This window comes from Rhea pennata, chromosome 2 (genome assembly GCF_028389875.1).
Source record: "Rhea pennata isolate bPtePen1 chromosome 2, bPtePen1.pri, whole genome shotgun sequence".
Classification (NCBI taxonomy): domain Eukaryota; kingdom Metazoa; phylum Chordata; class Aves; order Rheiformes; family Rheidae; genus Rhea; species Rhea pennata.
The window spans coordinates 38,073,446-38,089,156 of NC_084664.1; the positions used below are offsets into that span (position 1 = coordinate 38,073,446).

The window sequence follows — 15,711 nt, forward strand, 5'->3', positions numbered from 1 at the left end:
TGCATAGCTTCTTTTATAGGCATCAGTTTCTCTATATAAGCTGCATCTGATTCAAGAATAAATAGTTTCCATAAGCATCTTAAAATTAACCTAGTATCACACACACACTTCTCTCCAGACACCTTATAACTGGCATTACAATAGTACTATGTACAGGTACCTAAGCAATTTTAAAGAAAAATAATCACAACACAGGCTGCCCCACGTCTGAGAAAGGCAACTGCAGGACAAACACGCTAAAAGGCGATATGTATGTGGCAAGCCACATTCGTCTGGAGACAAGTTGCTCATCAGCACACACTTTGATTCTTGGTGGCTTCACAACGTAATATGACTTCTTGAATGAAAAAACCAATCATTCAGGAATCTTGCAATTCTGTATTAAAAGAACTAGCTAGTCTGTTCTTACCAGCAAATGTATTAAGTGGCAAATATGATCCCTTACCCCAGCTTCACAAAGACTTCACTTACTTGAATTCCCAACATTTTTAAAGCACAGAGAGGATGCGTGACGTGTGAAAAATAAAATTAAAACAAAATAAAAGCAGGAGGAGGGGTTGCTAACTGCAGGAAAGAGCAGTCCTTTTACAGTCTCAGCCTACTCACTACTTACATTTAATCCATCTTTTTTTTTTTCACCCAGTTTCTCTCTTTCTACAAAGGCAAGCTGGCTCATTTTTATCGTCCAAAACAAAGTCAAATACAACTCCACTTTATTAAGAAAAGAGAGAAAGAAAAGTACTCTATCAACAGTTAAAACTATTAGTAGAGTCAAAAACAGCACTGTGTCACTGACCAAGATTCCATCTCTCCCTTACTTTTTTAGAGCTATTTTTATCATGTTCTTCTGGTCCAAGCACATTCAATTGGAGCTCAGTCCCATCACTTAATGGGAGAAAAGAACAGTGCAGAGGGAGAGGTGAAGGCAGTTTCTGCTTTCTGATCTCTGTCCCACCGTCATTCCTGTGCCCAGAACTATCATCCCCTCAAAACTGTGCATCCCTGCCTTGAACACATCCCTGCCCACCCTGCCAAGCCTGATGAGCTTTATTGATTGCATATTATATTCTGCTGCTCTTCACAGCGCTAATGTGCTCTAACTTCTCTCTCCTCCTAGGAAGATTTTTTTTGTTTTTTGTAAGCCAGATTTGGTCACTTCTAATATCCATCTTACAGCAGCTTCTAATTATCAGGATACATAGTAAGAAGTCCCTGCACTATCACCAAAATCTGGAGCTACAAATAAGAAGGTATGAAAGAGGCTTTAAGTCATGCTATGAAGTCAGACAACGTGTAGTGAAGTTGTTCAACATTTGCCTCATCGAAAGCTGTAAGCAAATAAACTTAAGAATGGGAAAGATAAAATATATATATATATATAAATAGAAAACTCAAAAGAAAGCCAGAAATAAATATAGTAACAAATAAAAATAACAAGTCCTTGAACACTTAATAAACCTTGGACTCAGAAATGGTCTCACAGACATTACTCTGAAACGAAAGCTCACAGACAAAACACAAAGTCTAGAAATTAAAATAGTTGGCTGCTGGGATAAATATTTATGGCTCACCTCACCTGCCCACATATTTTGACCATTTAAGACTTTGCCCTTCACAACCATTTGTGCAGAGATAGCTATCAAAGCCTCAGTAGCACTATTTGTGTGATACAGAAAAAAAAGGTTGTGAAAGAGTATAGTTACTGTAAACACCTTTAAAAAAGTAAAATAGTTATCTACTTCGCTGAAGTAAAATCCATTCTGAATTCTATGACCTCCCCTCCTTGAAAGGGAAATTAGATTTACATTTCTTACCCAAAACAAAGTATGTAACATTTGTACATAGGCAAAGAAAACATAAGGGGGGTGTGCATGCGTGTGCATGTATGTGTGTGTATATATGTGTATACATAGACACATACACCTATATATATATATATATATACACATACACACACATGCATGTATATGTGTATTCATATACATGTTTTTTGCACAGGCTCAGTTATGAGTCTTTACCTCCTTATGTGCTCACTGGGATTTTTTCAGCAGAGAAGTTATCCATGCACAATCCAAAATGCCAGGGGTCTTCTAAAGATTTTTGCTTTCAGAGGTGCAAAATACTCTTTATTTCCTAGCTGCATCATCTGTCCTATACACACCTCTTTGGCATCTCAGAAGTACTGTAACTCCAAGAAGACCCAGTCTTATTGCCGGTCAATAACTGGTCTCATCTCCCATCAGTTAGCTCTTTTACTCATTGGTTAGCCAAGCTATACAATCCTTGTAGTAACTTCTAAACAGAAAAGAGGCATTGCCAAAAATTAATGTTTATTATTACAGTCAATCAATTTAACTATAGCTCTACTATTGTACTAACCAATACTTTCCTTGCTAAATTGCAAGGCATGTTTACTTTTTTACTGAGAAAGAAAAATATTTTCATTCACAACTAGGCATTCTCTTCTTCCTCCCACCATATCAAGGTGAAATCTCGTAATTCTCGTAATTTGCTGAACTGGAGACAACAAATAGTGAACACATTTCACTGTCAGCCATCATGTAATGTTTTGTGACATATAATACAGACCAAACAGTGCATAAGTCATTTGAACATATGCTTAACTAAAAGCAGCAGGATTTTGTTCTGTACTCATGCTACTTAGGTTATGCAAAACATTTTTAAAATCTGACTTGTACTTCTTAACTGGAGTGACTAAAAGAACTCTTCCACATGCTTAAGCCAAGGCAAGATTATTTGCTGGCTGTTTTGTTTGTAGGAATCCTTTTTCAAATCCTGCTGCATAGCCATCCAGTCACAGTATCAACTAGCAGAGAACAAAGAGACAAAAGGATGGTGAGACTTCATCTTCAAGTTGATAAGGGTCAGCAACAACACAGCTGTCTCTCAGTGTAAGACAACTGCAAAGCAAGGATATCAACAGAGAAAGCAAAACAGGCAAAAACTAAACCACAGGAAGTTCTGCCTGAACGTGAGGAGGAATTTCTTCACTGTGAGAGTGACAGAGCACTGGAACAGGTGGCCCAGAGAGCTTGTAGGGTCTCCTTCTCTGGAGATATTCAAAGCCTGCCTGGATGCAACCCTGTCTAACATGCTTTAGGTGACCCTGCTTGAGCAGGGGGGTTGGACTAGATGATCTCCAGAGATTCCTTCTAACCTCACCCATTCTGTAAAAGCAGACCCTCTTTGCCAGTCTGTAAGACACCTTGGGCTCAAAATACACAATACAACATACAGCAGTTTAACTTATTGCATTGTACTGTACAGGGAATAGCCAATTTTCTGTCTCAAATACCTGTGAAATGGAAACCGTCTTTACATTCTGCTTTTACTGAAAAGTCTAAAACAAGCAAACAAATATTCCCTCTTGCTTTTCCGAATGCTTGTCATTATTCTACTATTGTATTCTACAAACCTCTGTCATCCAGGAGCTGTGATTGCTTAACTCCTGATCAAAGTAGGAAGTTGCAACAGATTCACTGTGATAAAAATCAGTGTTCAAGTTAGAAGATGCAAAAGCATGGTCTCAAAATTAACTGCAGAGTGGCTGTCAGAAAAGCAAAAAAGTCTGTTTTACCAAGCCACCTACCCATGAAAACAAAGTAGAAAGTAAATGAACTGTAGTCCAAACAAGGGCTGTTATGATCTTAGAAAAAGATCTATTCTGGAGAGGAACCACTGTGAAAAAAGCAGTTCTGCTGTAACAGTAAGGCTGTTTTTTGTATTACAATTACAATACAGTAATTGTTTGTTTAGGGGAGGTGGGCAACCAACACCCCAACTTTTAACAGACCGCAGAACTCCAGAATTGCCAGAGGAACTGACTCCAAACAGGATAACTTTAAAGCTGACCTTAAGAGAAAGTCTACTGTATTCTTGGAAGAATAGGAAAAGGATATGTCGTTAAGATTGCTTATTCCTTCACCAGGATTGCTTTAGAATAGACAGTCAGTAGCTTTCTGTTCACACTGAAAACCAATTGCATGAACCCTACCCTTCAGACTGAACATTCAGGTTTTCAGTATGCTGAGTAGTAAGGCCAAGCAAAAGCGTCAGATATGTAGAGTTCTGCTTCAGAAAGATTACTTCCTTCCATGTTTTCAATGTCCAGGTCACTATCTAGATCAAACTCTTTAAGAGCAACATTAAAATAAGTTAAAAAATAGCACCAAGACAAGCCACTTGCAGAGGAGAGAGATTCAAAATACTGAAAGGAACTTAGGCAGCTTGAAAATTAAGCTAGCTAAAATAACCTTGAGCTGAGCCAATGTGAGGAGATCTTTTGGCCCAGGCATACATATACTAGAACTCTCTAGTAAACAGAGCTGCCCATCAAGAGCTAAACATGGCCTGAGCAGTTTTTCTTGTATGTCCAGTGACTGACAGCTACAGAATTTATACTTGCCCTCCTTCTATCATTCTAGTCAGAGCCTAACAGATTAAAAAAAAAAAAAAAAAAAAAAAAAGTGGCAAGGAATGACTGGAGTTGAATATTCCTAGTTTAGGAAACAAGGCTAGGAGAGGAACAAGAGAGATCATCATCATAAAGGACTGTGTTCTACATGTCAACATAAACAAGAGAAAAAAAATTTTAATTTCATTGTCTCCTCAAAATGTATGTTGTTTTTTCAGTTATGAAAGGATAACTACTTCTACATAACTGTCTTCCCAAAATGTAGGTACCAAAAGTCTTTCTTTTTACCTCTGTAGTTTACTATCTTGTGTCAATCTGCCAGCAACAAATTAAATATGTGGGCTCTCTCTAACAAGATCTCTTCAGTTCTAACTTTTTATCCTAACTACCTGCATCTATAAAGGCTTCTAAAAGAGAAATTTAGTTTATCTTCCATTAGAATTAATATTTTAAAATTGCACATGCAAGAAGATCAGCATGAATTATTGTCCCGAACTATTGATATAACAAGTCTAATACAGTGCAATGACCCCACAATAACGTTTGCATTATTATACCACGTAAGTCTAACAGTACTTTCTAGAAAGCTGTATACTCCATTCCATAGCATGGCATTATAACCTCTAGTGTTGTGTGGCTAAACAAATACTAACATGGCTTAAATAAATACTAATATGGTTTAAACACTTTTGTACACCTGCTATTACAGAACATGCATTATCAAAATTGCATGTTTGGACTCAGTCTTGAAATCACGAGATACCAAGTATCTTTATCAGCTACTTAACACTATTGCAGGCAAAACACTTTCCAAAACTATTTTGTTTTTGGGGGGCACAGGAGGAGATTTAGTTTTCAAATGCAAATCCTACTGCTCCCCCTTAAGCAGTGGAAGGCACACTCCATTTCCTGGATATTTTAATATCCTATAAAGCAATGCTGTTGGGGGCAGGCTTAGCTCAGTTGGTTAGAGCGTGGTGCTGCTAATGCCAAGGTCACAGGTTCAATCCCCATACGGGCTATACTGAGGGTTGGACTAGATGATCTCCAGAGGTCCCTTCCAATCTTACCATTCGATGATTCTATGAAGATGCATCGTGCTGTTTGCAAGAACAGCAGGAGTCACTAGCTATGTATGCAGTACATTTCAAGTCAATGGAAAAATGTAGAATTAGGGTGATACTACTACAGAGATTGATTTTTTTAAAAAATAATTTAGGTTGTCATCATAGAAAAAAATACTATCAAACCACACAGTACCTCTCCAGAACATTTAATTAAGCTTATAAATTTATGACCATTTTTATTATACCTGTTTCAATACTTCAAATGCATTTTAGGCCACAAGTACAGTTCAGACAAAGCAAAAGCAGATACAGAATTTCTCCCTCTTCTCTCTTTTATAAAGATTTCAAACTTGGTGAGAAGGGGGTCATTCTGGACAGAATGGCAAAAGAACAACAAAATACTACACACAGGTAACTAACCCTTCAGATATCTCCCTAAGACAGAGAAACAAAATTTCAACTGCTGTTAAGCATTGCTGCTGAAGACAAAGCACGAAGATTGGCATAGCTATAGTGCCTGCAGTTCCCATCCATGGTAGCATACATATAGTTCAGAACTGCTTAGTGAACTTACAGGATTTTCTGATATAAAAGAAACTGCAAAATTACCAGTGCTAGGATTGCATGGGAAGAGTCTGATAGTGCAGCTATAAAATATCTCTGAAGCATGGCAAGTACTTACAGGGAGCCTGGGAAGACTCCCAAGCACATAGGGATTTCCCAAAAACCCCTCCTGAAACAGAAGTGTGTACAAAAAAATCCACATTACATAGCATCTTCCCACTCTCCTCAAACCACATTACTACTTTGTCTTGTATCTTCTCAGGAATACAAAGGTTATGACTACACTTCAGGGCCCTAGACCATCCTAGTCCCTCCCTGGAAAACTACGCAACCACACAATTTATTTTAAATACTTTATAGTTTTTCTTCTCCAAGCGTCATAGTAGTTCCAAGCAATTTTCAGCTATTTTCTTGCTGTCAATGAAGCTACCAACAGTCTCCACCCTTCCACATCCATGGTACTCTCTAATATAACAACCCTAGGCTTGAGAGCAAAAGCAACATACTCCTGAGCCTGCCTCTCACTATCACAGCTCTGGAGATTTTTTGTTTGTTTTGTTTTTTAACCACCCCCTTCCCCCACTCCACAAATCCATCTTTTTCATATTAGCAAACTCATTCAATGAGTCAGGAAGTTCTTCTTGCAATAAGACTACACAAATCTGTAAGGAAAGCAGTTATTTGGGGGTTTTCTTTATAACTCCACAGCATTTACTTACGTTTGTCCTCCTCCATCCTATGTGCAGAAAGTGTTCAGATAATGAAGTCATGAAACAACAAGCTAAGGAAGCTGCAACACTTCTCCAACAGACAGCTAAAAAAAAGATATGTAAACTTTGAGAGTCTCTGTACAATTTGTCATCAAATCTACCTAGATCAAGGTCAATACTTTGATTTGAACACCAAAGCAAACAGGAAGTAAAGGCAGATCTCAGTAATTTAGTATGCACTTTCCACCTGCAAGTAGGCAAACAGCCGAATTCTATACGAAGCCTTTAAACAAATTTTCAAAAGGTCACTCCCATCTCACACACATACATTGCAGAGTCTGACAAAGATACAAAGAATGATTACACCAAAAAGAAATGACTGAAATAACTGTGGTATTCAGTGAACACAACAGGTCTATCTACTACAATATGAGACTGAGTTCATATTTGTGTACCCATGCTGATCTCAGATAACAATGAAATTGGATGTCCCGTGTCAGAATTGTACTCTCTCCCAATTTCTGTGTTACCGTTTTACCAGCATAATTACTGAAAAGGAAGACGACAACCACATTACTGAAAAAATAAGTGATACTCTACATTGTTTCCAGAGCACACTCAAATATGCAGCAATTCTATTTTTATTCAAAGAATATTTACTACTGTTAAAATATGTTGGAAAAATATATTTCCAGAAAGAATGGAAATTTTTGCAGACTAGTCAAGTTTGACAAAGTAGTCTTGGGGAAAAAAGAGGGGAGAGGGGAATCTCAAAGTGTCCAAGTATTTCCTAAAAAAAAAAAATCTTGTTGGAACAGTTTCAGCATCTCAAAATGAAAGTGATCAACTTCTCATAAAAAACTCTTAAACCCCTGGAAGCTGGCCTATATAATAATCAGTGAAACCACTATCATTTAAAGTCAGAATAAATGTTTCAAAAATGATCTAAAATTAAATTCTAATCTTTTTGGTAATACAGAACTGACAAGCTCAGCTTTAAAAACCTACTCCATTTTTCTGCACTTTTTCCAATAACCTGAAACATGTATTTCCTACATTTCTACATTGCTACATCTCTACATTTCTGCATCTCCACTTGATCCTTCATAACAGAAGATGAAATATTAAAAAGATACAACTAACACCTGAATTCAGGTCAATAATTTAAGACAACATAATTCATTAAGAAATTAATTCAGTACCTTGTAGTAGTAACATACTTGATTCTGGACACTTATCAGAGATACAGACAGTACCGCAATATCATCAGAATCTTTGGTCAAGAACTCCATTTCCATTATTTAACATGGCACAAAATTAAGTAGTGACTTCCGGAGAAGTGTGAATGCAAAATGCAAAAAAAAAAAAAAATAATAATAACGCCAAAGAAAAGCATTAAACCATGTAATAACTGGAATATTTCTTCTATTCTACAGTTTAGAATATTACCCAAACCTCTCGGAATTAAAAAACAACAACAAAACCCAGCATAATATAGCACATATACCCCACAAAGTATTTGCAAAGACTCATAATAGAGAGAGACACAGAACAAGACGAATCAGTTGTTTAATTTTAATTGTTAAATTATTCATGGAGACAGACCCTTAGAACTACAGACTTTTTTTTGGTTAAATATAGCTGATTCACCAAATCTATTCTTTAATTACCAGTACTTCAAACTGACACTGAAGTTTTAGTATCTCTCTTTCCCAAAATGTATGGCGTAGTTATTTCCTTAGATTTTTAATTACCCACCCAAATTTTGAATTACTGAGTGTTTACAAAGCAACATTAATTCTCACAGAAACATAGCTTACTCAATAAAAAGATATATTAAAAATAGTACATTCAGGAGCAACATAAAAATACAGTGAAAGCAATAGGTCTCCAGCGACATTTGTTTCGCATAAAAGTACTCTGTAACTTGACACAAAACAGCTCTGATTACTTGTTTGTATTTGTTTTACATTATATGGAGGAAGGAATGATAGATAAGATTGTCTCCAGATAAGAGAGGTATCTTTTTCATCTGTAACCAGCATCACCTCTTCCTCAAATTATTTGTTAGAAACATCCTGGCCTTTTTACATTCCACATGAAAAGACAAAACAGACAAAGATAATTTGACTGGTAGCCACCTGATTATTTTACATTTCTCTAAAGGACTGTAGCTTAGCTACAAAAAACATTTTCTCATGCCCCAAAGAGTAGGCATGATAACCACGACAAATTTTCTCCCAAAGGTAAGCATGTCCTACACAAGTGAAGCGTAACACAACAGCTACAAGTTACCTGATTTTGCTTCAATTCATTTCTTTCTCTGACCCAGCTTTATTTAGATCCATTATTGTGCAAGAAAATCACTGCACACTCTAGGTATTTAGCCCTGCATCAGGCCTGAGCCAAAGCCACTCAAGCAGACAGAGGAAAAGATACCAATTGACTATGAGGCCTTCAATCTTAAAAAGTAAAAGTCAGAGCTAGCAGTAGGTTACAGGTGTTTGTTTTCAGACCTTTCTTCCTATACAATATATACAATACAAACTTCAAGCCGTTAGAACATTTATGTCTTGGCCCCTCAATGTCAATGGCAACATCAGAACAAGAACATATTTTACTTCACAGAAGTATCAGAAATCATGTTTTATTTAAAAAGACAATTCCATTTACCTCCACATGATTAAGATAATCTAAACTTTGTTAAAAATATTACATTTTATCATATTCACATTCAAATCCAAAGAGCAAAGGAAATCAGACTTGGAATTGGAAAAGAATCCAAAAACCTGCTCTGCTCAAGATTATACATAGGAAAAAACAGTGCTGATACAAACTGTTAGTCAAAAAAAACAGTCTACTTAAGATAGAAAAAATTCCTGAAATAGAACAGCCTTTCTCACCACACCAACTTGCAAAGGGAATAAGCAACATCCTTGGAACATAAACCCTTTCATATCACTGTGAAAAGGATTTTCCATAAATAACAAAAACCACAACTGTTGAAATACTGGACAGAGGATGAATTTAAGACAAACACAGCCATAACAAGGTTTCTGCAGTTGCTTTCCATGAACAATAACTACCACTACTGCTGAGGTACATACACACATAATTGTTCATTTATTTTGCAAGGTCACACGTTCATGACATTACATGACATAGCAACTAAGTACAGGCCTGTCCTCCAATTTCCATATACCAAACACAGCATCCAACACACCCAGTTGCCACATTGCTTTCAGTACAAAAGCGCCTCAGAGTAAGATCTACCACCTCTTTGAAACAGTGAGCCTCAACTCAAAATTAATCAAAATGTTAGAGAATAGCTACACAACACTAATTACAGTACATTCATATTCTTCTGAGCAGCTGAACTATAAGTTAACACAATTTTTCAGAGATGCATAAGTTCGCTTGGCCTTCCAAAAATGGAGGTTTATAGCCTCTTGTCATCATCACAAGTATCTTTTTATGCTAGTTTTACATAACATACTGCCTTTTTATGTTTGTTTTACATAACACATTGTGAGCTCTAATATGGAAGCTGCTGTTTATGTTATATTGCACTTGATCCAACGTGTTGGTGTAAGTTGGGGCAACAGGGGAGAAGGCAGTAAAGCAAACATTTTAGCAATGCCAAAAGTCATTTTTGTGTGTGCTCTTAATTGCCTTGTAATTCAGCACCTTTTACTACAAAAAGTGATGACACAGCCCAACCTTTATTAGCAATTCTGAGAAAATACTGAAAGGACCACCTTTAAGCAAGCTACCTGCATGCAGTTGATGGATTATTAAACCACTCTAATGCTCTTGCTGCAGAATAAACATCCTTGACTACCTGACATTAAATAAAAATTAAAGTTGTTGCAAGTGGAAGACGCTGAAGTTATCACCAGACACTGAATTCAGAAGCCTCTTTCCCCTCCATATGAACTGAATTTTCCAGGTGAGGGTTTTTTTTTTATATATATATATATAAAATACACACACACATATATATACATACATATATATATATACACACACACACACGTTTTGGGCCTTTCTTCCGTGACTTTTTTTTTTTTTTTTAAGAACTTTTTTTCTTTCTTTGAAAATCCTTACTTAGGAAGACAGCAAGTAGTGTTCTGTTCTGGACCCATTCTAATATCTGAAAGTCAGGCAGCTTTGATGAGAAGTATTATAGCTACGTTCTGACAGGAAAAAATACTACGCAAATGCTTAATTGGAATTATCCAACAAAAGGACTTCTTGAAAAGTTATGATGAAATATTTTGCTACAGTAGATCATTTCAGTTTGTGCTTACTGTGTAAGCAGATGGTCTTTTCTTCAAACTCTTCTAATGGTTCCAGTATAATACAATTAACAAACTCTACCTCCAGTAAGGTAAGAATGTCTTCAGTTTTGATCTTCTGTAGCTCTTCCTATCCACCTTTCCACATCTTCAGGCCTACCATACTGTATATGTTCAGACACCTCATTTCATTGACATCATTTCCTCAACGCTTGCTCAGTCTGAGAAGCAGGACTGACAAGATAAGCAATACATGCTAACATGCTATCCACACCTGTGTACACTTACCATGAATGAACATTTAGCAGCTCATATAAGCAAAAACCTCATCTACACACAAGATGCACTTACTCTCTTAATTAAAAATACAAAGAAAAAATTTAAAAGTTTATGTAATCAAAATGCAATTAAGAAATTCTGCTGAAATATTCTCTTTTCAATATTCAAGTAAGCATGACACTAGCAACTAGCTTTAAGGAGCTGTTCACACCCACCATATCAGAAGGAGTTCAGCTACAGATAGACAGATGAAGAATCAAATGATAGAAAAAGAAACAAAGCACATGATCCTGGATTTCTGCAATCAGCTGAAAACACCCCAGAAGACGAGTTATACAGAATTATTTAAATTTAATTTTGGAAATGCTCCGTGGAGCCAAAGGTTCTGTTCAGAACATTACATGCTTATCACACAGTCCTACTTTTGACAGACACTATCAGGCCTGCAGAAATGCAGCAGAACTTAAAATGTAGCCAGAGCTGAATGCTTAGCAAAAAACACCCATTATGTCTCCCATACATAAATGCAAAAATCAGAAAGCAGTTGATAATCCGAGATAGCCACGTAGCACCATTTCTGAGTCAAATAATTCATTCAAACACAACTCTCCCAGGTTATCTGCACTGAAAGTTTCCTCAAGCAACTGGTGAATTTTAAAGTAGCCACTAAGATCAAGGAGAAAAAACAACATACACCGAATTATTTTGCTACCATATCATTATTCATGCTAAGTTACAAGTAAGGAAAGCAACTACAGAACCCCTCAGAAACTATTTATGTTCTATCCCCAGAATGCCATGACAGTGTTTCCTTATTCTAAGTTGAGCTTTTTTTGTAAAGGTGATGAAAAAGATCTCTTGATAATGATTTTTTCCCCTTTTTTCAGAAGAGGACAATATGGCTCTGAAAAATGACCAAATTCCTACCAGTACTCCACTGCTGTGGATGACTGATTATTAACCCCACCCTATGGAACTAGGCAATCCAACTCTTTCCAGTAACATGGACTGAACAACAAGAGCCCGTGTCATAAAGGTCTCCCCACCCAGTGCTGCTTGCAGCATCATGTTCACGTTACCTGTACTTTAACACCCCATCTGCCTAGCAGTCAGCCACTTCAGTTTAAATTGATAACTGAAAATAACCAAATCAAGTTGCTTTATTCTTGCAACACACGAGGAACCTCCTAAACAATGTTTTAAATATGTTACTCTTTACTGCATTTGCCAAAAACTAGTTAATTTTTAACATGACAAATTTTGATTCACATTTCTAGACCTGTATGACAGAAAACACCAGACTCTTCTCACATCAGAATTACTGAGAAAGCAATTTCAATATAGGCTTCTATTTTCAGATGTTCACTCCTTTATTTCAAAGCTGCTTTTGACAGCTAATCACTTTTTGGTGAATTCATATTCGGTGAGTTTTCATAGATTCTGAACCTCCATGAGCCCTCAGCACTCTGAGTTTCATGTAGCAAATTGCACAGCTGAGGCCCTGATGTGAGAACTGTGATCCACATTTGGTGTAACAGGTGCCAACTCTCTACCAATTTTTCATGTGTTTCATAGAGGTGAGTAACATAACATACAGACATCACACACATACACAAGTGGATCAAGTCTAACCCTGTCATCACTCTGAGGTCACATATTAAAAATGAAGCACAAGCAATCTGACATCATTTTCCAAAGTTTGTATGAAAGTATTCGCATGTGCAACATCACATGTGGTTTCAGTTGTGTAGGGCTAATGTTGGCAGCTTACATATTCAATTAAATGTATATGTCTGTATGTACTGATTCTATAACACTTTCTTAACTTTGAGGGAATAAAAAAGTAAGAGAGTCTACAGTATTAAATACACAATTATCAAGAAATTACAGTATTACATAAGGGTGTCTTTCTATGGGTAAATTTGAGAACTGCTGATCAGTGAAAGAGCAATGCACAGACCACATGGACTGAACTATCTCTCTCTTAACACTATGTGGGCTGTGACACCTAGCAGAGCGATAACCCATTTACAGCATATACAAGACAACTTATTAGCCTTCATTTAAGGAAGCTATTCCACCAAGTTTTTTCTGTTGTGAAGTGATGCATGACACTGAAGAAGCTAAAAACGTGAGATTCAAAAAAACTCACCCCTATTATCACAACCATAGACTTGCACCACATCGTCACAAATTACACAGTTTTGTGGTGTGTGGTTTTGTTACTTCATACTAGACATCAGGATAATTATGAGAACCATACCTTTCATCTTGTTGACCTGTAATATCATATTAATGTAATGTTACACCTGCAATTTAAACTTCAGTTAATTTTTCAGGTGTTCAGGCCTGCCTATTAAACCACAATTAAACTGAAAAGTGCACTAGTTTCATAATTTTGTAGCAGCACGTTATTTCCTTATACTTTTACTGAAACCTAGGTGTCTACAGTCAATGGATACTTACAACTTTTGTATTTTTTCCCCTGATTTTAAAACTCGGTCTGCCTCGAAGAATTAACTTTGGAGGGTTATTTTTCCTGACAAGTTAAACGCGGTGCTTTTGCGGCACACCTGCTGAGGCAGAAAAAGCAGAGGTACGTGGTCGTGGCCTCGTAAGTGCATAACGCTCCGCTGGGGACGGACCGAAAACGAGATGTTTCACCAGGCGCCGGCGCGCAGAGCCGGGCGCCGGCCCCGGAGCGCTTCCACGCGGGCACGCTGCAGGCCTAACCCGCAGCGGCCGCAGGCGGCGGCGGCGGCGAAAGTTGTCGTTAACGGCCGCGCCGCGCCGCCCCCTCAGCGCCGCCCGCGCTGCCGAGGGGCCGGCGGCCCCTGCGCACGCTCCCGCCCGCCGCCCATGAGGCGGCCTCCCCGGGAAGGCACTGACGAGCCATCGCCCCGCCGCCGCAGGCCCCGCGGGGCACGGTCGCCGCCCCTCGCCCCTCTCCCCTCGCCGGACGGGTTTCCGAGGAGACTGCGGGACGGCGGCATCCGCCGCCAGGACGTGTCGGACGCGCGCGTTTCGCAGCACGCCGCGGCGGGGGGGGGGGGGGGGGGCGCCTACAGGTGATGATCCAACTCGGCGCTGCCCACGGGCGCGGGCGCCGCGGCCTGGCCCGGGCGCCGCGGCAAATGGCAGCGAGCGCAGGAGCCCGGCTTGGCCTCCGCCGCCCGCCCCGGGGACTGCACCGGCGGCGCGGGGCGCCGGCCCCGCCGCCTGGCCTCCCGCCCGCCCGCCGCCGGGCCCTCCCTCCACGCCCACCCCGCCGCCGGCCCCAGCCTCCCTCGCCGCGCGCCTCCGCCGAGAGCCGCCTCCCGCGCAGCCGGGCTGCGGCGGCCGGTGCGGACGGGGAGCGCCCCAACCTCCCCACCACACCTAGCAACAGCGCTGACAGGACGCAGCGGCGGCGGCAGGAGGAGGAGGAGGAGGAGGAAGCGGAATGGCTGCCGCGGCAGCGGCTCCCTCCCCGGAGCCCTGACAGCCAGAGCCGGGGCGGAAGCAGCAGGCGGCGTGCTGTGCCCGTCCTCCTCCCTCCCTCCTCCACCTCCTCCTCCGGGTTTCTGCACTCCCTCCTGCCAATGCAAACTAACTCCCCCTCGCAATGGCCAGGCGGCTGCACGCGTCCCCCACACCCACCCATGCAGCCGCCGCGGGCACCTCACGCCGCCTCCCCCAGGCGCCCTCCACGTCGCCCGCAGGACCCCTCTGCCACTCCTCGCCCGCCCCTCGCCGGCCTGCCTCCTCCGGCGGCCGCCGCCGCCGCGCCCCGGCTCCCGCTGCACCTTGTGCCCCCGCCGCCGCCGCCGCCGCCGCACACGCGGCCCCCACGCCCCCGCCGCGCCGCCACGGGGCGCCGCCGCCCGCCCGCCCTGCCCTGCCCCTGCTCCGGCGGGGCACGCACCGATGTGGTTGTCCTCGATGTGCTCGATGAGCTCCGCCAGGGTCGGGAAGTGGAGCCCGCAGCCCCCGAACCTGCAGGCGTTGGAGAAGAAGGAGGCGGCGGCGATGCCTGTCATGGTGTTACATTGAGATCCCCCTGCGGTGCCTGCTCTGCCAGGGCCGGCGGCGGCAGGGCGGAGAGAGGCGGGGGAAGGGGGGAACGGGACAGAGCGAGAGATGGGGAGAGCGAGCGAGCGGGTGGGGGTTGGGAGGAGGAGGAGGTGGCGGCCGCGGCGGCAGCAGCGGCAGCGTCGGGAGCGGCGGAGGGGAGGGACGGGCTGGGTGGGGGGAGATGAGGCAGCCGCAGCTGGGAGGAGGGACCAGCGCGGCTCTGTAACAGCTGTGCTACCCCGGCGGCGGCCGCCGGCAGCGGGAGGAGCAGGGCACCCGGGCCACGCTCCGCGCCCTCGCCCGGG

The 15,711-nt window shown here is 41.3% G+C and overlaps 1 protein-coding gene across 1 annotated transcript in view; it reads right to left on the reverse strand.

Moving 5' to 3' along the window:
• JAZF1 (JAZF zinc finger 1) overlaps positions 1–15,492 on the reverse strand; it is a 197,674-nt gene extending 182,182 nt beyond the window's left edge. Inside the window, exon 1 of the mRNA XM_062567825.1 lies at positions 15,258–15,492. Within this exon, the coding sequence (XP_062423809.1) occupies positions 15,258–15,372 (115 nt within the window). The 5' untranslated portion in view covers positions 15,373–15,492. The remainder of the gene's footprint in view (positions 1–15,257) is intronic.
• Between the last annotated feature and the right edge of the window lie 219 nt (positions 15,493–15,711).